The 25598-nt window shown below is 38.9% G+C and overlaps 2 protein-coding genes across 2 annotated transcripts in view; one reads left to right on the top strand and one right to left on the bottom strand.

Moving 5' to 3' along the window:
• Positions 1-16098, bottom strand: part of COL4A3 (collagen type IV alpha 3 chain) — a 64063-nt gene extending 47965 nt beyond the window's left edge. Inside the window, exons 1-3 of the mRNA XM_072868491.1 lie at positions 15771-16098; positions 13355-13446; positions 2426-2482 (exon numbers count right to left, since the gene is read on the bottom strand). Coding sequence (XP_072724592.1) covers positions 2426-2482; positions 13355-13446; positions 15771-16098 — 477 coding nt within the window. The remainder of the gene's footprint in view (positions 1-2425; positions 2483-13354; positions 13447-15770) is intronic.
• A 5635-nt stretch (positions 16099-21733) lies between these two features.
• Positions 21734-25598, top strand: part of COL4A4 (collagen type IV alpha 4 chain) — a 71174-nt gene continuing 67309 nt past the window's right edge. Inside the window, exons 1-2 of the mRNA XM_072867171.1 lie at positions 21734-21830; positions 24387-24426. Coding sequence (XP_072723272.1) covers positions 21775-21830; positions 24387-24426 — 96 coding nt within the window. The 5' untranslated portion in view covers positions 21734-21774. The remainder of the gene's footprint in view (positions 21831-24386; positions 24427-25598) is intronic.

Raw genomic sequence — 25598 nt, 5'->3', positions numbered from 1 at the left:
GAGACCAATGCAACAAAACCAGATAGAATAAAAGAAGTTTGCTTTAAGTGACAACTTTGTAAAATTGTTCTGAGTCTCAGAGATTAAGACACCCAATTACTTTTTCATGTGTTTTTTAAGGTCAAATTCAAATAACCAAACCATGTAAAGGAAACACAGAATATTAAAGCTATACAAATAGAATACAGGAGGCTAAGTTACACTGGAAGGGCCATTTTCTGGTTTTTATTTAAATATAATGAAGATGTAAGTCTTATCTTGGTTAAAATATAGTGCTTCAAGCATACAAACTCACAGAAAAGGTGTTTCAGCTCTTTAAATAGCAGCAATTTAGTATGCCCAATTTTACATCAGTGAAGAGCTGCCTATTCAAGACCTTTTACATCACAGCATGACATGGGAAAGAGAGGATAGGGTTATCAATTCTCTCAGAGTCAATTTTCCTACTGCTTTAACAGGGGACAGTTATACAAAAAAGCATTTGAAATTCTGCTGTGCAGAAGTTCTGGTATCTTATTATTTGCTGTACAAGATAGGATCCAAAAGAAGTCTCGGGGAAGCCAAAATACCTTGGCTTGTCCTTTGACCAATTCTCGCTCCTCAAAATCCCACAAACTCACCAGATTTTAAATAGGTTCTAAATTAAAAAAAAAAATAAAAAAATTAAAAGATAGAATATAATCCCAGAATATTTTAACACAAATCAAAATAATAATTGCATTATGAAGTGTCTGTGAGATCTGTATCATAAACCGGCATAGCTTTTTATAACAAATCATTTATTTCATCCACCAGCTTCCCAAGAAAGGCAAAAAAGGATAATGCTATACCAAGACGTGCCACTGGAGGGGGTGTGGTACTAACTCACAGAAAAACGAAAGAAGTCCTTCATCTTCCTCCACTGAGCTTGCTACCCCCTCACTGCAGCAAGCGATGGGGTGCTCTCCAGATATAGAGCAGCAGCGCGCTCTCCTGACCGCTTCACTCCTCTCCATACAATACAGGCAATTTTATCCACACTTCCTTCTTGACAGATCAACATGATCAGAGGATTCTCAAGTTGGAGGATTTCTTAACATTGAACAGTTATCAAAACATACTGATTAATGTAATTGTCCTGACTTTCCAAAGCTGTCTGAAAAACTTCATCAGTGTAAACAATGATTAACTCTTACCTACAAATCGCTCAGTTGCTTTAACATGGAACTGATGAAGACAAGTTGCGGGTGTTCATTCTTACTAATATTTCTCTTTTAGTGGGCAGCTTATTTTTTTTCTAATTTTTCAATTGGTCTTGGTTTTACTGGTTAGGACAAAGTCAGGTTAGACCAAGTAAGAACATGAAAAATAAGCACTGAGATTTTCCTAAAGACATGAGTAGTCTTCTTTCCCACTTATGAAAATATATTTTAATAATGAACATATTTACTTTGAGAGAACTTTTCTCCACCACTGAAATGAAGCTTCCTAAAGGCAAGACTAGCAGTCTTTACGGTGGTGCAATATGACATTTTTTCTTGGTAATAAAAGTACAGGAGGAAAGTTGTGAGTAATTCTTTACCAGCCAGATGTGTCAATCAGTGGGACTAATCACAGCCCTAAGCCTATATAGACATCTGGAATCTATTTGATAAGGTTTAGCATGGCAATCACTGTGTCCACAGTTAGGCTGAATTACAGCCATGACTTCTTTAATAATGCCCCTTTCATTTGTGAATCAGTTGTTTTGCCAACTACAAGCAGGAGTTTGAAAGAATTTTTGGCATTTGTGTAATTCAGGTTTGTCTAAAAGCCACTCCAAGCCTCTGCCAAGCTACTGTTGGCAACAGGTAGAGCTGCGGCTCTGTTACTTTTGATGGATTTGATGCTGTTCTGTCACTGATGGCAAGGCGTTTGTGATTAGGACCCAGAAACTCATCCCGTGTTGGTCTGCAGATTTATCTGTTTGATGCCCGTGCATGTAGCTTTCCTTCAGGAACCAGAAAAGAGGGGGGAGATGGGCAAGGTCCAAAGATGCAAAGAGGGAAGCACTGAACATGACACTCTTGATGGCATTATGAAATCTGTAACAGGAGAGCTGCTGCCAGGGTAATGGTATCTGTGGGCATTTGTTAGGAGTTTGTGACAGGGACCTAGTGCTTCGGACAGTTGTTCTTTTGTTGGTGTTCAAACATCATGCAATGCTGTAAACAAACTAATGCATTTTAAAAAGATAAATTTAAAAGTCAACTTAGTTAAACAGTGTCCCCAGAGTTACTTTAACACATTTCTCTAAGGTAATGTATTCCTTTTACAATTCTCTGAAGACTCTGTTGACAGAATACCATCTCACAATAAATTCACTCACTATATCAACTCAACTAATGTATTAACAATTTCCAGGTATAAGCTAATCTTAAACAAGGAAAAATGTATTTGTTCTTACCTTATTACCTTTCATGCTATCACAAGCGCAGGGAATTTTACCTTTGCATACACAGCTCTGAAAAACAAAAAAGTCAAACTTTACAATAAAATTATATTTCTCATTGTGGTTTTTGGTGAGGGGCAAATGAGATCTCAGTGGTTTCAGTAAGATAATGATTTCACAGATAATAAAACTTAAACAAAAGAAGTTTGTGAAGAGTAGCAATTCTCAACAGCACAAAAGAGCTCATTATTCCTCTATACTGTCTTTTGAGACAGATAAGGGCACTAGTTTAATTTTATAGTTGGGGTAAAGGCCAAGAAGCCATGCTTAACACCACCAGGGTTATAATATCAGTATGAAGTGTAAAGTTCAAGAGTTTGGGCTCAGAGCACTGAACATTGATGATTATTTTAAAAACTTACTATAGAAACAAACACATATACTGATATTGTTTTAGATTAAAATAAAAAGAATATAATTGTAATCTATTAACCAATAATTTTCTGACTTTTTGTAGCTGCGTTCACCTCCTGACCCTGGCTCATGGTACCTAATACAATTACAAAGGTCCCTCAACTTTGTTGCTTCTTAATTCTGGAGGTTTCCTGAGCCAAGCTGTGTGACAGTGAGTGCCCTGACACAAGGATGTCCCCACTCCTGCAGCAAGTCCTGGGCTGTAACTTCTGCCATCATGTCCTTATCTTCAGGCGAGCCTAGAGTTCAAAGCCCTCTTTGGAGGGTTGAGTGTTGAGTCTGTGACCTCTACTGCCAGAGTATGGCATGGCTATCTGGGAGCAACTACAATTTGGGAAAATTCAATGATTAATCAACTATGAAGAGATATTCATATTCATTTTTTATTGGTCACACTTAAGTGAAAAAAACCAACCAACCAAAAAACCCAAACAAGGATATTCAGTATATAACTGGATAGACAGCATGACTAAATTCACTAGCTCATGTACTAGGTAGTCCTGGTGTCAGGGAGCTCAGCAGAGCTGCAAAGCACATTTGAGATCCTGGGTGAATAGGAGAACACTTAACCCTTCTGTGGCCTGTTCTTGCTACAGCTGTCATGCACTCAGTACCTGAGCCTAGCCCAGGCTGGCTGGGATAACTCTGCAAAGGACTTTTCTACACTCATGTAGGCATATCCTATTTCAGCAGAGTGGAGGACAAAAAAAATAATCCTTTGTTAACATAAATATTACACATACTAAAATATCGAGGTTATTGAAATCATGCATTTCATACAGATGTGGAGTAAACTGCATTTATGGTCCTTCTTTGTACACTTAAATTCTTTCCTTTGTTTTTGAAGCTCTTGCTGAATGACTTTTTCAATTGTACCGCTGTATAAAGAGGGTTATTTTTCAGTTTATCCTCCCACTTTAGTATATATGTTTATCACAATGACCATATACTATGGTATAGTTACAGACAATAAGAAAGGGACAAATATCACATATTGGTTAGAAGATATTTTTCTAAGTTGCATAAAATTCAGAAAAGGAGGAAGAACTGTATTTTTCTTACATGATTAAAGCCTTTAAGACTATTATATGAAATTTCTATTTAGATCTTGAAGACAGAATTAATTAACCCCCACAGCTGGTCATAATACAACAGCAGCACCATTCCAGTGGTGTTCTCAAAAAAACCAGAAAACAAAAGACAGAGGAAAAAAATGTTCTCCATTACATTTTAAAATGATAATGTCAGATTGGCATTAAATTTAAATTTTCCTGTAGCAATCTGTCTAGGTAAAACATTTTACAGAATCAAAAAGCATCTTTTCTTCCCACAAGCTAGGATCAATTTCTTCTATCTTTATCATCCAAAACTGAGGTACGTGGTATCAGCTAGCTGCCTTCATTTTTTACGTGGTTCATGGTGTTTGTCTCTTTCCACTGACCACACAAGGAAGCTTGACATCTAGTTTGGAACAACTCATCCAGTCTCTTTAGGTGCCTCTTTTAGGATGAAGGAAAGATGCTGCAAGTACTTGCTGTTCTCTATGGACTAGACAATTACTGACAGCAGGTGCCTGTGTTTTAGGTGGCTGAAGTTAGGTGAGATGACACCACCTATTAATTTAAAAATAGATGCAGGGGGTATTCCTCAAGTGAACAGCTATTTAAACATTAATTTACAAAATAAAACAGAATTAGAATCAGTTGGCCATGAAAAGCAAATCCCCCAAGAAATGATTGTGTCTGCATGTGTTCTATAGACAGATCAATAGGTGATTACTTGGTGTTTCAAGCTAGATTTTTAAAGAGTTGCAAACATTAAATATTTAATTTTTTGGCGTATTTAAAGAAGACTCTTTCTTCCCCTGATCTGACAGCTAGAATTCAAGTGGTACTGCATCAGAAATTTGAAAAACAAAGGTGTCATGTAAAACAGAAACCATGTGACTATGCTACCTCTACTATTATTTTAATCAATATGGTTATATCACCAGAGACACAAGAATAAACACTAGTACAGAATTAACAACAAACAGTATCCTGATTTCTTCTCGGTGAGGTCTATCAGTTTGGCACTGGATAATCTAAATTCACCAAGTTATATGACAGATATCTTAAGCCTTTAAGATATCAAAGGATAAAGTGACATATATCTCAGAATAATTTGGAATAGCCTGTAAGACAAACAATTTTCTTGTTCCCTATTCAATAACAGTACTTTCCATCCCAAAGTATTCTCTTCAAAAGAGGTGACACAGGTTATTGGTACATGTCTGCTAAGCAGTATACGAACTGTAACTGTTCAATGTTCAGCATCTCAAGGAAAGATGTAAACACAGTATACAATAAAAGTAGTCTTAAATTGCAGGCACTGCATTTTATTGCTGTACGGGGCTGGTGGGTGACTCAAGCTACCACATTCTTAAGGCTTGCATATGAAAATTGTAAATTAACTACAAGACCTATGAGACCCATTTACTCAGCAATCTCAACTGCTGAAGCAAAGATTCAGCTAACAGATCTAGTAGACACATGTCTGAGTCCAGGAAAGGTGCTGTTTACTGAGGAAAAAATGCTTACAGTATTCCAAATTCTCTGAATTTCTTCAGTGTACCTGGGAGCAGCATATCCTGGCTGACCATAGAAAGCTTTCCCGAGAAATAGCCACAGCTGGCTTCATCTCTTCCTAGCACCAGTTATTTACCAGTATAATTCTATAGACCTTAATGGAGTTGCACCTTATTTTTACCTGTGAAAGAAGCAGATTCTTTACAGTATTTGTATGCAAAGCACAGTTTTCAGGACATGTAGAGAAATCACCAACTGAAATGACTCTTCTGTAATAGGTATAATCTTCAGAACACTTGATATGTACAGATATAGAAGAAACTTTTTCTTTTATCTTACAATCACAGATAATTCAATGTGAAGTTAAATGCATGAACATGTAGAAACTTATGATGCTACATAACTAAATAAGGTTATTAAACTATTTAAAGGAAAAGAGCCCTTGCTCTTCAAGAAGTCAGAATGCTTAGAATGTTTAATTTGCCATTAGTAAGCTTTCAGATCAATTTAGGTCTTTTTGTGTACACATATCACTTTAAACTAAACTGAAAAGACCAAAGATGATTTTACATGACACAGTCAGTTAGCTGGATAATTCAAAATATTTTGGCATATGATTTTTACATAAGATTATATTCTGCCTTCTGTAAAGGAGCTTTGAACCAAAAAATCATTGCTCACTTATACTACTGGATGCTTCCACATCCTTGCAAGATGCCTGCAGCTCCTTTATCAAAGGACCATAACAAAACAATAGTATATTGCCAGGTTATAAGATAAGGAAATTGAATATTATTTATTAATAGCTTATTCAAAATCCTCACAATAATATCTACATAAGTAAATGCATTACCAAAGCCACAGGTTTACTGCATGTTTTTCAGTTTTGTGATTTTTTTTTTTTATAATAATCACCTACATTTATTTGAACTATTTAGATATGGTAGATGGCACTAGATTTTTGATCTAAAATCTAGGCCAAAGGATAAAGTCAGATCATTATATGAATAACAAATCAAATGAATTCACTGATGAACCAAAATTTAAAAATAACCCAACACCTTCTTGGAGTAATTTATAGAGGAGCTCTTTTCAAAAGTGTTTTGAGTTATAGTAGTAGCATTCTATGTTCTTTAAATAATTACAGTTGTACATGCTGAGGCACATTTTCTGCAGTGGTTAATGTTTTGTTCAGTGGGTGCAACCTTACTTATAACACTGAATTTCCCTTCCTACACTATGGGACTTGGATTCTATGGGGCTCTGATGTCTTCCTACCCCCAATTTAGTGACTAACTTAAGCATCTGTTTAAAAAGTGTTCCGGTCCTCTCCTTCACTGAATCCCTTAAACAAATGACTAAGAAAGAAGGAAGAAATAACATACTACAGACTACACTGTCACCTATATAAAGCTCAATGTAGATTCAGCATGGCACTGCTACTCCTACCATTGCAGTCATGGCAACTTAATTTGGAGTATCAGAGAGAATCTTACATAGCTCACAGCGCTTTGCCAATAGAGCTAGTTATATGAAGGATGTCAGAGAACGTATTCAGGGATGTTATCAAATGTGAATATGTCAAAGGACGTCACAAAGAGTCAATGTAAGGAAAAAAGCAAACAATGATAGGTGTTTCTATAAATAGCACGGGCTTTGAGTCCTGTCACTCACATTTGTGGGGCAATACTGTCGTACTGGGAATGATTTAAAGGCAGAAAGATGGGGAACAGAGGAAATGAGCCAGTGAGGGTGATGAGCCAGTATTCTCCATTGATCTTTTTTTGGAATGACATATATGATGACAGAACAGTCAGAGTATTTGTTTGCTTTTCCAGATCCAGAGAAGATCAGAGTAGGTCAGCTATGATTTCAAAATACATATTTGTATTAAAAATACTGCACCCAGGACAGAGAGGCAGCAAAGTGTGTTGCTGCAGGCAACGGGCACCGTATTCTTCAAGTATGTTTCAGATGAAGACTACATCAAGACCACACAGGATGAGTAATAAAGACATTCAGATGAAAGCTGAGATTAAATTAAATGTATTCTGTAGGAATATAGTAATCTGGCTGCAGTGGGGCTTAAGCTTACAGTTTTGGCCTGATTGGTCTTTAATTTCATGGGTGAACTCCATTGATTCCAGAAGTAAATCCTGGTTAACATAAATGAAAGATGACTGTGCAACATGAGGAATTTTAAGATGAATTAAAAGCAGTGCAAGTGATATCCATTAATTATTCTGGACAGTGAAAATAGCCCAGGTGTCTTCTCTCAAGTGGGTGGTGAAGCTGTCACTTTCCTTCATTGGTGGTTCTAATGACTGATCAGGCTCATTTTAAAAAATGCAAGCCTGATTTTTCATTTAAATTTGATCTTTACTAGCACCTCACCTATTCTGCCATTAGGTCTTTATCCTCTAACTTCAAGGATCACTAAATTAGAACTCCATCAAAACATGGAAAAAGACCTATTGGACAAGATCTATTTTTCTGTGATGCCACCTTTTTTTTTCTTTTCCATCTTTCTGCTCACTAATGGTCTCCTGAGCAGTCTACAAATATGCAGGTCATCACAGTAGTCCTTTCTAAGTGGAAGTAAATTATCAGCTAATTTCCAGTTTTCTGTAATTCCAATACTTATTAAAAATTACGTATCAGTGAGCCAGCTCCTTTAAGAGTCTTGATTATGAATTTTCAAGGGCTGCTGACACACTGAGATTTCTGAATTCTTCCTGAGCTGTCTCAGTGCAGAGCAATCACTTTACACATTCCAGCTGCGTCTATAAACCACAACTGAGCACACAGAATAATATTGCTCAAATAGTTGATGTTAACGTAGTGCTTAAAGCTACAAAGGGCCCATTTCTCTAATGTTCTCTACTACATGTTTTCTATTACATCTAATAAAAGTGGGTGTAAAGCATTATGATTACAGTAAGTGGAAAATTTTGCTTTAACATTTATCTACACTACAGACTTGTGTTGGGGCAGGTATGCTGCACAGAGATGTGAAATGCTGCACTTTCTGAAGGACACTATGGTGCTATCTAAAGCTTCTAGCTTGGACACAGTTATGTTTTTGCAAATTTATCCTAACCTGCTCAAGCAGAGGATCTGAGAGCAGAGCTGTATAGAAAAAAGTTCCCACTATGGAAAAGGCTATATAAGGAAAAAGGCTACATAAGGAAAAGGATGGTATATAGCACAGTCAGTAATTCTATCTAGACATGGTTAGTACATACGTGGCCCTGGCAGCATATTCCTCATGCTGCACAACTGTAAATCACCATGTAGCGTACAAGGTACTGGAGAATGAAGTCCCCTCACTCCAAAACATTGCTATCAAAACAAAATACCAGTCTCACAATTACAATCTGTATACTAGAAGTTTTTCATGCATTCTAAGCATCAAACATGAATTCATTAAAATTATCAAAGACCACGAAGAACTTCGTGTTTTTTTAGTGATTGCTGGACCAGTACAACAAAACCAAATTATTAAACCTTCAATAAGTATAGACAACATAGAGCAGAAATAGGAGATGATGAGATGAAGGAAAATATGTCAGTTCCCAAACCCTGAAACATTGTGTAGTCACTTGTGAACTGGAAGGCAGCCAGACATTCCTACCTTGGAAGACTCCTGTTAACAGCCATGTATGCTATGAGAATTCACCGCATTTTGCCTACTGGTTGAATACCTAGCACCTGACAAAAATTATTTCATTTTGACTTTCCATTATAAAGAAATACACGTGTAACTTTAACTAATAAACAACTTGGTCAATAATGTCTAACTTAGGGAGACTGGATCTCAAAGGACACAGTGGAAGACACCTGCTGTGCTACAGACAGTGTAGTTGTTGAATAAGCTCTATTAAACACTTGTAATGGGAACCTTGCTCAGGGAATAACTACTGAATCAATATCCCTCCTTGGTGACATAGGCCTTGTATTACTGGTTATGTGCTGCTTTCAGTGTGAGGTGCAGAAGAGAAGTCCTAAGCATTTACAATCATAGGAAAAAACCTTTGTAATACTTCACAGAAGCAGGATTTTGTGTCTAACTTAGAGACACTCAATTCGTGATCACACAACGTGAACACACAACATGTTTCTATCTGAGCTTGAAATAATTTCCTTACTTTCTAGCCTTAATTTTAAACTGTCAGGTGTTCTTTTGGAAGGTATTTGCTCTTTTATGTAATATAAAAATATATTTATAACAGTATTTGCAAACCAACTATGGTAAATGACTGGTATGGAGAAATGAAAGAAGCTGCTGTAGATGAACATTTAAACAACTTTCTATTATGCCAAGGGAACGTGTATGAAAACCCTTTTTTACTTCAGAGATTGAAACTGTTTTGAAAATCTTCTCTTAGTTTTTAAAGCAAAAACCTGTTCAGTAAGAACTTTGTATAGTAACAATTTTGTAGTGTTAGCCAAATCTCTTCATTATAACTATTCATATTTATCACAATAAAAAACCCCACTAAAATAAACCTTAAGTAAAACAGCATAAAACAGATGGAAACAAAATTTTCGTAGAACTTTTGGTATCTCTTGCCTATGTTTAAATGGAATAAATTATGTCCTTGGGGGGAAAAAAGAACACAACCAAGCACCAAAACCCAAACCAAAACAAAAACTGTAAAACACCCCGCAAATCTTTTTTTCTAATATACTTACTGTATAGCCTATCTTTTTTGCTGTGAATGAGCCTGTCTGTATGGAAGTTTCAAGAAACTACCATTAACATAGCAGTTCATACTATTCTTATGAAAGCACACCATTCTGCCATCTTGCTCATAGTTCCACATACAACTTCCATGGTGCCAACGATATTCTTGTCCAAGCAGATACAGTACCATTAATTATATGGAGCTTCTCCCTTCCCTCTGACTCACTGACAGTAAAGAATTAGGGAGTGCAAGAACAGCAGGGCTTAGCAATCTTCACTGTGCCTGCATGTTATCATAACTGTGTTAGGATAAAACAGGTAAAATGTTGTAATTTAGAAAAAAACCCAACACCTTGAGTTTTCACAAACTCAAATTGATTGTGAGCTCTGCAGTGATGACCACTAGGGCTTTATTGTAGAAGCTGTATCTATGTACGTAGAGCTGGCATGTTGTGTGCAGTTTTGGAAAACTGTAAGTTGAGGGTCTCAACTGAATCTCTGTTTTTTGGGTTTTTTTTAATTGCTTTTGGTCTATAAAAAGAAGATACAGAATTACTCCCTCTTTAAACGGAGAGAATGATGGTTTGCTTGCTTCTGCTAAAACACAGAAAATTTTGATACTTGTATTTATAATGACCGATATCTTACTCTACAAATAATCTCACTACAGTAGAAGCCACTGTGATGAGGACTATCAGAAACTGGACCAAACTGTTCACGATATATTCAGACAGGTAAAATCTCCAAAGGCAGACCCATAAACCCCATCTCTGTGGGTTTCTTCTCCTGACCTTGAACAGGACACGGGGACAAAAGAAATAAATATTCTTCCTTTCCACAAGAAAAAAAGATTAGGCAGTTCAGGCCACAGAATTTTGTTTTGTGTAGCAAACTCTTAAGGGTGTTTAATCAGCTTATTCATCCGTGCTCTTCCTTCCTAACAGAGGGTCATCTTAAAAGAGCAATCTAATAACAAAGAATACACGCCATTTAACTAGTGAAATTTTGCTTACCTACCATAATATGGTTAGCATTACATCACACAATTTGTACTTCTTCCCAACTGTTGAGTGTGGGAATGGTATTCACTATAATTGTTGTCTCCTCAGGCCTGTGTATTTGTACGTTCATAAAATTCCTGGTGTGCATCTTCTGTTAAGTGGTGCAAATAGCAATGAAAGCAACAGTAGCTTGTTCAGAGAAAGCTTATTGCACATGCTTTGGTTTCTCCTTTTTTGAAAGGCTCTGTGATTTCACAGATTTAAAAATTAAAAAAAAGGTCACTTTTTCTTGCAGCTTTCTCCAAAATGATCTGTGGAAAAATGCAGCATAAAGCCCTAGTTAAAAAGCCTTCATTGAACCAGGCCAAATGGAAAACCTGTAAACCTGTGAGACCCTATCACAAAACTGCCAAGTTAAAAAAAAAAAAGACAAACAATGAAAACAGAACTAAAAATACACTAGGTGTGGCAAAATGGAACTTTCTCAGTGCATGCACGAGAGACTGGGGCTGTAAACAGTTAAGAAGAAAAAAGCCTTTTTGTATTTTACTTTCCTTCTAGGCTCCTGTAATCCACGCCAACATACTGAGCCTTCTAGTATTACTTTGTTAGGCGGTAGGGTGAGAATGTGACAGTAAAACAGATGACCGGACATCCCATACTAGTTGCACTTAATGGCAAAGTATTTTGTTTCAAAGACATGTTATGCTAAATCAGCTCTAGGTATTGCAGAAGAGATTGCTAGCACAGATCTCAAAATAAAATGCTGTTACATCTACATGAAATGCAAAACAATGAAGAAAGAACCAGTGTTTGCCTGCCTACTTTGATCATTTTAATGATATTATTCAGTCAGCAAAATAACTTGAACTATAGAGGTTTGCTTAAATGTGTATTTACCTCGTAGATTTGTTAGAAAAAGGCTATACATTGTTAACAGTTCAGTTTTCACAGGTGTTTACTAAGATCACCTAAGGAGGTTCATCTTCTTTCAGTTGTACGATGCAGCAAATACATAAGCACACTTTAACATTTCGTGGCCTCAGAGCAAGCCTCCATGTGGTTTAAGACAGCAGAACTCCATGTATTTTGATGCACAAACATTAGGGCAATTCTGCTAATTTATGCTAACTCTCTTGGCCTAGTAGGAAAAGCATTGCTTTGCAGTGCCCTGACATCAGCCTGTTTCTCTATGGAGATGATAGCTGAATTACAACTAATTATAGAGGCAGTCAGGATCAGAACAGTCTAGTATAAATTGGGCCCAATTATCAAAGTAACACCCGCATTGGCTTCAGAGCTGGGATCATATTAACCAAATCAAAGAGAGCACTTCACAAAGGACTTGTTTTTCTAACACGCTCAGTGAACTCTCTTTTGTATATTCAGGTGCACATCTTCCCTTCTCAGCTGCCTTGTGCGACAAAGAACCTGGGCGCTTCCGAAGGCCAGCAGAGAAGGAAAATTCTCACTGTGACACTTCGTCCCTCCAACATTTTGATTCCTAGTTAAACAAAGCAATTCAGCCTGCATCCCATTCTTACCAGCCTTGAAGATGCTCATGGCTGAGCTAGAACACTGCATTTTTTCCTTCTAGAGCCACGTATTAAGATCTGTCTGTGACAGCAATAGAGTTTGCATATAATTAGGAAAAAAATATTTAATGAAGAAGAAAAGACTAGTTTATAAGTATTTGCATGTGAATCCTAACATTTGTAAAAAATGAAATTAATTGAGAAATGTGAACACTTGCATCTTAGTCACAGACAATAAGCATAAGTGAGAAAGGGGATGCAAAAAAGATCTTCTCAAGCCTTATAGTCACTGAGTTTGTTATCTCCCCTCCTTTGCCAGCAGCACATGATGAAAAAGTACAAAGTGCAATGACTGAGGCAAATACAGAAAATAGAGCACTTAACTTTATCCTATGAGCTAGTACAGTATTGCAATTGTATTACAATGCAAATCAAAAAATGGTAGTAACATGAGGTGCAGCTAACTTGCAATCAAGTTATCTTGCTCAAGTAGAAATCCTCTTGTATCCTGTTCTGAACACACGCTAACATGATGCCATCATAAAAATGATCAATGCTACTAAGAAGCAGTATCAATTCAGTACTAATGAACTTGACCTAGGTATTTTTCTTATTAGTGTCATTTGAAGCAGCAAATTTCAGGGAATATTTTTAGATTAGTGTTTAATTTCAAGACATACAAGAAGTACATGGATGGTATCATGAGACAGGACACACTCAGCAGAATTAATTGGATTGTACACGTGCATCAAGACAGTATCAGCTCCAGGTGCTGTTAAACAAAATGAAACAATGAGAAAGCAAATCAATTTTTTTTCTGAGAGGAAAAAAATAGAAAAGACGAATGAGAAAGATCTTGTTCCCTGAGGAAACATACTGATAATTTTTATTATTCTTCTAAAGTATTTAAATGAACAGTGGGAAAATCCGAAGAATTATAACATCAGTATTTGGAGTGAAGGAATACATCAAGCAGGCGGAAAAGCCTTTGACATGGGAAGATGCTACTTCTGCTGAGTTTTCAGAAGATGTGATTAGAGCATGCCAGTGGCCAAGAATGCAGATAATAATACTCCCTAGCAGGTGCCAGAAAGTTCACCCTCCTAAGGGCAGGGAAGTCTGGACTCTGTGAATGGCTGTGAGGACCAAAATTTGCTGTAAAAACAGTAGCAGGCACAAATTAATAATTTTCTTTCTTGTCTTTGGGAATTAACTACGTATTGAGTTATTAAGAGTCACACACTTAAAACTGTTCTATGTTGAAACATTTTTTAATTTATGCATACAGCAAAAATATTGCTTGCTGATCAAATATCAATTTATTTTCATATGAAAGTGTAGCATGATTTTAAAACACAAACAATACCCACTTCTTTCTAATGGACAGTCCAGCCAAGATGCAATGATTTATTCATCAATCATTTCATGTCAATTAACATTAGCCACTAATATTTAATTAGTTTAGATAAAATTGGTTTTTTAAAAAGTTTTTATTTTCTCCATCATCTAGAAAATTGTTAGACTTTCTCTTTTGAAAATATCAGCATTTTCATACAAGAATAGAAATGATGACATTTGAATCTTAAACTGATCTCAGTTAGCTGTTGCAAATCTAGTTTAAGCTAATCTCAGACAACATTTGAGATCCACTGAATTTTCAGAGCACCACCGAATCAATACGTTATGTTCAAACTTTGCTTAAACAGCAAGATTTCTGTAGAAGACACTTTGTACCATCCCAAATCCTGTCTTTAAGACCTAAGTGTAAACGAGGATCTAGTAATGACAACACTCTAGAAAACTGGTATCTCAGAGCTTCATGATCTACCTTAAGCAGAAAGGCTGCTAATGAACATGAGTCTGCAAGACTGGCAAATACTCTAGGATCCTACTGAGGTTGCTAAAAAGTGCTGAAATGCTTTACTGGGCCATATGTGGGGTCTTACTTCTCGGTACACCTCCTTTTCCCTTCCTTTGTAGATAAAAACAGGAAACAGGATGACAAGATCAACACAGCCAGAACAGAGGCTTAGAAAAAGAGTGTGTGTGTTGGGGGGAGGAGTTCCTGGTACACAGCCTGCACTTGTTAACAGCCATCCAGAAGCATACATAATGATGTCCACCTCTTAAGAGCTACAAGGGCAATGGATGGGAGGTACCAGCAGACAAAGAGAAGAACGGAATAAAGAACAGCAAACTTGGTAGAAGAGAGAGGCAAGTCTTGAGTCTATTCATCCTCCACATCTTGCTTTAGAGTAAGGATAAGATCTAGGCAGAGCCTGAAACAACTCTGCAGAAAATGTGTAATTTGCAAATAGATCTGCTACCTCTGTTCTACATAAGAACTAAGAGGTATTTTAATTCTGTTACAAATAAAACAATTAGATCTTTGTTAACTGACTAAACTTGACTGCAAGTTAGTTAGAGTGCCATGAAAGAAAACATGTTTGGTGAGGTGCTTATGCTGTTTCCAGACACTTTACCCAGAATGGGTGAGTGAAAGAGCTGCAATATTTTAGAAGAAACATTATTAGTAATTAGTCTCCTTCAGATAACTACAGCAGAATGTGGCTCTATTTTAGCAACAACAAAGTAGATCAGATTTGTTCCTTATAAAGGTGAACTGCAAAATGTTTTGATTGGCAGTAAAGGATTCTTACTACTGTGTTAGAGCTTTACTCACACATGCAAGGAGAGATTAACACTGTTGACTATTACGGGAGAAACAAAACTTGAAATTTATTTGAACTGGCAGTTTCCTGTGTTTAATGTCTATCAGAAATTTACTGAAACTGGCAGTTTTCTGTTTGGTAACTGCCAGAGATGTTGAGAGCTACACTGACCCATCTACCCTCACAGCTGACTGCTCTTCTCCCAGTTGGGAATGTACCATCTAAACATTATAACCAGACAGAAAAGAAAGGAACAGCAAAGACTACAATATGATCTAGGAGAATTTATGAACCAAACGGTGATGCACACTCATCATTAAACCTGAAAGACAAACTGTAGAGTGAGTTTGTAACGAAGGCAGCAGAGGTGGTCCAGACGATAAGTTGCTGCTCTGAGAGCGTTTACCTCAGAGAGCATCCACACCCAACACTGCTCTGTCCTTGCCGTCCACATCCACTGTCTCCTGCGGAGCGACGCGCTGCCCGCGGGACAGGCCTCCGCTGCCGCCTTCCAGGCTCGTGGCGGGACGAACCCCCCCCCCCATCCCCTCACGGCAGCCTCTCAGCTGGAAGCGCGCGAAGCCGCCCTGCGACCCGCCCGGCTGGGCGGCCGACACGCTGTGCTTCTCCTTCGCACCTGAGACAAGCGGTGACGAAATGCCCTGTGCGGGGGCCTCCCCGCCTTTACTTATCCCCGCCTGGCAGCCGCTCAGGGGTAACGGTACCTCACAGCTGGGCGAGATGTACCTCATCTCACCGTGCCCGGGTGCGATATACCTGAGGCGGGTGAGGCGTATCATTTTAGATACAGTAAATTCACCTTTTGTTCCTCACAACTTGCCAACGCCGAAATGCAGTGCGCTGGCAAAGAGGGCCGAGAGGCTAAGCCCCGCTCTGTCCCAGGTGACGCTGCAGCCGCCGCGGGACCCCACGCCACCGTCCCGCCGCGCTGCTTCAGCCCCTCCGCCCCGCGCTCACTCACCTCAGCCGCCGCGGCGCGGCCCGGCCAGAGCAGGGTGAGCAGCAGCAGCAGCGCCAGGAGGCTGGGGCAGCCTCTGCCGGCCATCCCCACGCTCGGCGCTGCCTGCGCGGCGTCCCGCAGACCTCGGCCCGGGGCGCTCGGACGCTGGCCCCCGTGGCTTTTGGCCTGGGGGCTGCTGCTTCGCACCCGCCTCGGCGCTCCCGGCGCCCTGGGGTGGGGACAGGGGCCGGGGCTGGCCGGGGCGGGGCCGGCCGGGCCACCCCTCTCCTCCCCTCTCCTCTCCCCCCCACGTCTCCTGCCTCGGGCACCGCCGGCAGCCACCGACCGTCCGTCCGTCCGTCCTCAGCGGGCATGGAGTGAGCGAGGAGCCGGGGGCTTTCCCGCCTGGGAGCTGAGGTGAGCGCCGCGGAGGGGCAGCCCCGGGCGGCGGTGCCTGGCGCTCGTCACGGGCCGTCCCGTCTGGCGTCGGCGCCTGCTGGGGCTGGGCAGCTCGCTGAGGGGCCAGCCCCGTCCTGGGACAGCTGGAGGTGTCCCAGGTTGCCGGGCTGTCTCCGTCCCCCGCCCGCTTCTCCCGCACTGCCGTGAGGGTGCAGGTGGTGGGCGCCGCCCGAACGGCCTCGGGGCTGCGCGGCAGGAGCGGGGACGGGGACCCGCCCGGGCCAGCCCCGGGCGCCACCCGAGCAAGGCCACGGCCTGGGCCTGCCCGGAGCGGGGTCGCCTGTAGCGCCCCGGCGGGGAGAAGGGGTCGGTTAAGCCGGGGCGGGAGCGAGGTGGGAGGCGGTAGCGCTGGGTGCGTGAGTGAGGCGGTACCAGGGAAGGCCGGCGGCAGCCCGGGCCCTCAGCGCCATTCCGCCGCAGCCCGGGGCGCTCCCGGGCACTGACGGGTGTGTTTTCCTTTCAGCAACGCTTTCCTCTCCCTCAAGTGTTTTCTTAATGAGACAGAGGAGACCAAGAAGTCCCAGAAGGGACAAAGTGCTGCCCACTGCATAAATGTAAATCAGTGAGAAATCAATGAGAAATGTTTCTCCCCAGGTTTCACACATAGCTTAGCATGATATAAAGGTTTTCGGAATGGAAGTGTGATTTGTAAAGTGTTGGCAATATGTAAAGTTTATCACATTTATGTTATTGACAAAAGTACTGCATGTTCAAGGTAACATCTCACCAAATAAAGTGCTGTTCTGAGGTGGCGCAAACTTGGAAAGTATGTTGGCCAGACTGGCCACAGCGATCTTACCTTATCTGTAGTGGTCGTGAATGCTGTACAGGAAATCCCACATTACAGGTTTTATTAAGCACTGCAAGTGATATGGAAAAAGCAACAATATACAACAATATAATGTATGTATATAAATCTATTTAGGACTACTCATAAGATACAAATCTAAAGCCTTTCATGAGCATAAAGCTAACCACAGAGCTTTGTAAAACTAACCACAGAGCTTTGTAAAACAGCTTCTCTTACAGGCATGAGAGTAGAGCTGGATCTCCATTCAGTAGACAGTACTGTCAACCCCCTATGAAATCCACTGTGAAAGCTAGTTAGTAGAGGCTGCTTTTCCCAAAAGTTTGGTACTAGCAGCAAGAACACATCTCTGGAAGAGCAGAGCAATATGTTCAGTATCAAAGATCTTGTACATCATCACAGATGTTATCACCTTGGCTCTAAAATCTCAAGCATCAGTGAGAGCAAGCTGGTATAGAGCAAAGTATAGAGAGAAAGGGAAAAAAATTCCCCTACTTTCAAGCCAGATTGATGGTGACCATGTAGAAGAAATAATATCTTGGGGATAAACCCACTAAACTGATACATTTTATTTGTCAGATTCCTAAACCTGTCGACTGTAACAGTGCTACATTTTTTACGCAAGAATACTATAAGAAGGACAAAAATGGGGTCTACAGTTGTTTATAAGCCATGAGCACCTATAAATTATAGGTACCTAAATCCACCACTGAAATTTATCATTAGAAGAACTGCTGTTAGACAGAAGGTAGCAGAGACTCATTTACGCAAAAGTAAAAACAAAAGGTGCAAGGTTCTCTGAGGCAACAGGGTCAGAGCAAGTGAAACTAGTGGAAGAGAGTGCTCAGTCCTCAGAAATGATGCAAATTTAGATGCGGAATGAACAGTGTGACTCTCACTGAGTAAAGAAGATAGTACTTAAAAGGAGAGCTCTTGAATACTAGGCCAAAGACATATTGGAAGAAACAGAAGAAAGCAGGCAAACCACTGTGTGAAATAAATGAATACATGCAGAATACTTAGTGAATGAAATACTGCTATAATGAAAAGATATTGAGTCAGTTTTCAAATGATGAAAACCCTGTGTGGAAATTTCAAAAAAAGAAGTCAGCAGCCTCAAAGCAAACATGGGAAAGTGCTAACAAGAGAGATGCAACAGAAAGAGCATTTAAAAAGAAGTCCTCTTCAAGCCCAGTCTTATCCCAGTACCACCTATTTCACTGACCTTGAGCAGCTGGCTGCTAAGTAGTATGGCCCAACTGGATGGTCGTTGTGTGTGTTATAGTTAAGAAACAGCAAGTAATGTTGCATTATGAGATTGTCACATAAAATCATATATGCCTTTATGTGAGTTTCTAGGACAGATACGTGACTTCAAAGTAGCATTGAGCTGGAACAAAGGTAAGATCAGCCACCGATGTTCTCTGTCCTGCTCATTGCTGCCATAATTGATGGCATCCATCCAAAGAAAGTCTGTGAAACCTTGATGCAGACTGTGTTGCTGATACCATTGTAGTCCATAATATCTTCAGAGAGCTACAAACTCAAAGAGCCGGTCTTGTCTGGCAAAACAGCTGGCCAGGCAGGCTTAACATCAGTTGTGTCAGAATGTATACTTGCAGCTGCCTGTAGAGGTACTTTAAGAAAAAACAACACACCACTGTATGAACAACAGAGAGGTCAACCTTAAGACTAGAAAGCAACTGAAAGCTGCAACAAATTAAAGTTTGGCTTTTTTCACAGTAATTGATATTTACTGATTTTAGCTTTGATTTTGTTTCCTCAGTTCTCTATGGTAAAACAAGGATAACAGTATTTTCTCTTTTTACAGATAAGGAATATTTTTGTGGGAAACAGTTGTATGAATTTAGTATAAAATGCAGTTTCACAGGACACTGTAAAATAAAAAATAGGGCTTAAGGAAAAGGATGAAAAGAGTATGGAATATATCCATCATGAATGAGGCAGAAATCCTATGGAAAACAGCATCTATGTTCTTGTACTTAAAATTACTATCCTAATCATATGCATAAAATAACACTTTGTACTCCTTATATTATTGCATTGGCTGCTGAACACTTCAGACTATAGGAAGCTTGTTCAGAAAAGGATGGGTTGTAGACATCCATGACAAAATAGCAAGCAGAGTGGTATAAGTCTTCCACTCATGCACTAAGTATGATTTCAAACTGTGTCAATGGGTTGGATCAAAATGGATTTTAATTTTAAAATAAAAGGTTCTCTGCTAATACAAAGCAAACGTACCAAATTTCAATTTTTTCTTCATTTTCAGAAGCTGTTTGGATAATTAAATAATGAGATGGATAGTGGGCAACAGGAACAAATTTCTGCAAAGTCTAACACTTTATGACTGGCTTGGATTTTCCATTTGAGGCAATCCATCCCTGCAGTATTTTATTGCCGCACAATCTTGCTTATATTATTTATATCACTAATGTAAAAAATCAGTGAGGTAAGAATGTAGGAATGTTATTGGAATATTATTATTAGGAGTGTTTTGTTGTTTTGGGGTTTTTTTGTTTTTGTTTTCTTTTACAGATGGGGAACTGGGGCACAGAAAGAGACTAAGAATTTGGCAGATGAATGCAGTACTGTACAGTACATGTAGGGTGTGATCTTGCAGCATGAAAAGTGGCTGCCTTTAGACTATTTATTTGTTAGTGCACGGTAGCTGACAAAGTCTCTTCTTCATACTGTGGGATATGGATATACTGTGCATACACATAGGAGTCAATATTATTTATAGATTAGTTCTGGTTAGAAAGATGTTACACTATCTAAATAATAGAAAGCAAGACAGTAATGTTTCAGGAACTGTACACCCATTTGTTTTACAAAGAAAAGATAGTTGCTTGAACAGGTATCAGAGAGCAGCCAGTTTGCTGCAGGTTTGCGTCCTTGCTCCCATCTCAGTAACTGATTGTCTCTGCTTACTCGGGAGACTTCTCCAAAGGAAATTAACCCCTATTAGTTCACTCTAGTCAGTGTTCAGTCTCCTCAGAATTAACCTCCCCACATTTGGAAGCCTACAGCACTAAAAAATAAAAGCCTGTGATAATCTGTGCTATGCTAGGAAAAGCCCAGCCTCTTAAGCCCTCAGTTTGAAATAACCAGTGTGAAGCATTTGCCAGATGTGCCTTATTCTAAAGGGTTACAGCTTTTTTTCTTATTTGGGGGATGTGAAAGTTTGCACAGGAGCTGGCTGTTTCTCTGGATTTGTGAAGCTTGAGCTTACAAAAAGGTTGGTGCAGCACGTTTGCACACAAAACTGCATATATGCTGTTGGACCCAAGTCAGAAGTCACAGATGCACTGTGTAGTTAATTTATGCATGCAAATTTTGACTATCTGGGACTGTAGAGGCCTCTGGTCAGTCCTGTGCTTAGGGCTTCCAGCTTCCTAAATCCTGACAAAAGCTGTGGAAAAAATGTTCTAAAAATAAAGATAAAACAATCTAGGTAGTGTTTCCAATGATTGTCATCTACCCATGCATATGGGTAGAACTCTTGAGCTGAAAATGCATATGGTTTATTCTGCATTCAGAGTAGTCCTCCTTTGCTCAGATGTATGCACAGACACCGGTCCAGCTCAGTTTGCAGAAGATACTGCTAACTGGTCTTGAAACTATAGCCAATATTTTCTTGATTTTTTTTTTTTTTAAGTTCATTAGGTCTTTACTGTAAACAGGTGTCACTTTTTTTTTTTTTTAGTGCCTTTAGCTAAAATGGTGGGTATGATAGCTTTTTAAGAAAAATGATGCAAGATGCTCTTAGTTCATTATTTCAAACACTGAGTGAAGACTATCTCTTTTCTAGGCTGAAATCTTGTACCCTTTTTATGTTAATCTGTAATTTCATATATAATCCCCTTGAAATAATTGGATTGCTGATAAAATAAAATGCAGCCGGAATAGGAATAATATAATGCAGTGTCAACATAAATCTGTGTAGTATGACGTATGTAAACGGTTAAGACATATTTTGGTTATCTGGTAATTATTCATGTTTGTACATCAGATGTATATTTTAATATAAACAGGTTCAGAGGGGGAAACAACAACAATATGGAACAGTGTTTATAGACCATCCAGAAACAGAAGGAAAGAGAAGACCTGCTGTTTAAAAAAAAAAAAAAAAGAAAAAAAAAAAGTGCTGCATATACAGATCCTCAATCAGCGTGAATGGCATTAACAAAGGATTTGTTTGAACGGATTAAGTGGCTTATCACAGCTGCCTGGTGAGTTTTACAGATCACTAAATTTTTTAACTAGAGTCACTGAGATATATTCTTAGCTATCAATTTAACAGTAATAAGAAATCACCAGTTAAATCATTTGTAGCCTGTCACAAATTTGATAAGCCTATACAATAATTTATTGTATTTGATTTTGATTGCTGGTCTAGAAATGTCTACCATTTAAATTTCAGGTACCAGACTACTTAAATAGTAGGAAACAGGAACTATAATTCTGAGTCTGTTTTAAGAGGAAAGATATTCCTACATTCTAGTGATGAACATATTTTGAGAAAAAAAAAGTAATGACCAACTCAGACTTGAATGCCTCTCCCAGAATAATTTTGCAGATGAGGGAGAATTATTAAAAGGCATGAAGAAAACTTTTAGAGAGTGATGGAAATACGTGCTAGCAGCTGTGGCAGGAGTTCTTTCTGGAGGAAAATGATCCTTAGGAGAAGATTAGGATCGTCGTGGCCCGGAACTTTGAGAGTGGTGTGTGGGATCAATGATTCCATCTCTACAATATCTTCTAGGAAAAGTCAATCCAGTTTTCCTTCTTTATAAAACTTCATGCACCAGGCTCTTTAGGAATGTAAAATTATGCTTTTCTAGCTGGGGACCTGGCCCAGCAAATGTACCTTGCTTGAACCTGACACCCTTGCTGCTAGGCAGTCTTCTGTTGTGCTAATATGCCTGAACTCTCCAGTGTCTTCTTCATGTTTATTTGGTTTGTGCAAACCCAGGCTGCTTGTTATTCATGTGTTCCCTAATGTAGCAGCCTTCTATCCCAGCCATCTCTCCAAGGTAGTTGTCCTTACCTTTTTTGTGCGTTACTTGTGAATGACTTACCTCTAACAGTCTTGTGCAGATTTGAGTACATAGGCAATGTCTGTCTGGCCTCAGGAGGCAGGGATTTTGAAATTACAAAGAACATTGTGGCAAACACATGCCTATGACTGGAAAAAGGGGAGACTGCAGTGCTGTGCATCAAGAACAGCATCATCAGATTGCCATTTCAGTTGTGCAAGGGCTTCATGAGAACTTGGCATTTTCTTGAATGAAAAATAACTCACACCTGGCCAACGTTGATATGGGAAAAAACATGTACAGAGACTGTCTGCAAGTTCAGAAGGTTAGAAGCAAAATGGCCTTAAATTAGTAACAATCACAGAACAAACCAATGCTATTGTCTGCTACCTGGTTGAAGTGTTCCTGTGAAGTTAAATCCTTTCTGCACAAACTTAGTTGATGCAGTAAAGGATGAACTACTGGGATGCACAAAACTTCTCCACCATTTACTACTGTAGCTGATCATCTGGCAATCTCACATTGTTTAATCAGTCCTTTGTTTCTCACTTAGCAAGAGACAGTATGAGCTTCTGTCTTCAGTTACCACTAATTATTTTCATAAATATTTTGTTTCTGTAAAATCTGTGTATTTGAAAAAAAGTAGCAGGCACCATAGGTTTAAAAAGTGTGTAGATGGCTAAAATATGTTAAATTTGTCAGTATTGAATTTATCAGTATATATCAGTGTGTATACAGGTTATATAATTTGCAGTTTGAATCTATGAATAATTAATAATCAGGGAGAGTAATCATGGGTTTGCTGGCACAGTTCTCAGTGCTCCAAAGAGTTGACCATGTGAATAACAAAGAAAAAATAGAGGTTGATTCAAGAGGACTTTGGGATATTTACTAAATGCCTAAATATTTGCAGGGTTGGAGTAATTTTGATATAGGCTTCACTGTAGCCTGGAGAATAATACGCAGTAGTCTATATGTTATCGCTGTATCTAATTTATCATTTCATATAATGAGTGAACACCTTAGTTCTCATTAATAATAATGTTAGTATTTTTTCCTGTATGTAGAATACTAAAACTTAGTATTTTAAATAATAAGTTACCTTATTTCCTGTATTGCTGCAGAAATTCTGGGCTACCTTTTTGTTTTACTTTATCCTCTTTTTTTGCATGCAGAAATCATAAAAGACATGATTTCAACTTTATAATCCATTACTAGCAGTGGTTGGCATGGAGCTGGGCCTCCCCAGCAGCTGCTCTGGAATCATGTGGCTATTTTGAGTGCTGCTTTGCTCCTTGCCTTCTCTCGCTCTCTCTCTGAGCAAAAGAAAACAGCACCAGCTAACTCATTTTGGGGCAGATGCAGATCTCCTCCATCTCTGCTCCATCTTCACCCCGTGGTGTCCATGGAGGTGCAGAAATCTGTCTGGAATGGTTCCCTCTGGCCATTCCTAATTGTGGGATTGGAAATAGGTTACAAGGGGAAGTTACAAGAACTGTTACATAGTCTTACTCATGCCTATCTGTTTGTACTCAGTCTCACAAATCCGAAAAGACAAATATATATAGCATGTGCTGACCATTTCTTGATGGTGCATACCCCTTATAAATACACTCTTTTACTAAAAAATCACCCCAAACAGGATTTAATCATGTGTACACACTTCTCACTTTTTAGAGGCTACATTTTTGTGAAGGTTGGATGTTGAAAGTTTAGTTTTAATTTACCTTTCTCCTTCTTTTAAATCAGGTGGCTGCTGATTGTTTTTTCAGCACAAGAAATTGACGGGGTAAGTGACATTGATATTTTCTTTAGACAGATGATAGATAGGATGGTAAAATTCAAACAAGTAACACTATATACACGAAAATGACCTATAGTTCTGTGGGAAACCTGTGGTGTTTCTTTCAGTATTTCTGCAGTTCTCACTTTCCTTTCTGTTCCTGTTGCTCAGCTTAACTATTTTGCAGTTTTATCCTTTGGGTTCTTCTAGATTCTGACTTTGGCATCTTTAGATGCTTTTGGAAAGCTGCATGTAGAAAAACCTCTCTCGTGCACTGAGTCTGTCTCCCTCCTCATGAAGTCCCTTCAATGGCTCTATATTATAGCATATATCATACTCATTCTAGCTTTCAAGCCCTTCTCTGTATGTTAGCTTAGATCTTAAACTGGCCTCCCTGTACGTTCCCATCTCTCTGAAGTCAAAATTTCACATGTAATATAGTCTCAATATCTACTTTATTTTCCTCTTGGTACTGTCCTCCATATTAACCTTATGTTTGCAATGCCCTCAGTGAAACTTCTTTCAAGTCTGTCCTCTTTGTTTCTTTCAAATATTTAAAAGCTCTTTTTTGTTTTTTTTTCTCCCAAGTCATCCCTTTTTAGTTGAACTGTTGAAAATTTAAGTACTTTTAAAAAATAAATGTGTTTGGTTAGAACAAAGGGTAACAGTTTGCGCGTTATTAGAAACTTGCATTCCATTGACATTCCAGTAGAGGCAAGTTTTTAATAACTAGGTGAGAGACTAGTGTGGAGTAGATTAGTAATTTCATGGGAAATCCAGGGTGTGAAAGAGAAGCAGTCTGTGAGAGAGACAGTCATACCCTCTTGTTCTGAGGCTTGGGAGTACCAGATATTCTAAAAATATTGTAGATAGAAAGAACATAATTTTTCCTCCTTATCTAATATTTGTCAATGTTTTCTCCCTGAAAAATTGAAGTATGAACCTATTGTGTTCTGTTGGTTATTAAAACCAGTAACAAACCAATGTTGACCTTGATAAAAGTGAAATCCACACTGCGCAAATATTTTCATGTTATCACTGTTGACTTGTGTACTTAAATTATTTTAAATCTTTTAAGTCCTTGTCATCCTTTTTGAAACCACTTTGATCATTTACATAATTTTGCAAAAAAAATCGTGTCACCTAGTGGACATTCCAACCATCTAAGTGAGCTTATA

Source organism: Ciconia boyciana, chromosome 7 (assembly GCF_034638445.1).
Source record: "Ciconia boyciana chromosome 7, ASM3463844v1, whole genome shotgun sequence".
Taxonomy (NCBI): domain Eukaryota; kingdom Metazoa; phylum Chordata; class Aves; order Ciconiiformes; family Ciconiidae; genus Ciconia; species Ciconia boyciana.
Note: the sequence above shows the minus strand (reverse complement) of the source record. Positions and strands in the feature narration are given on the sequence as shown.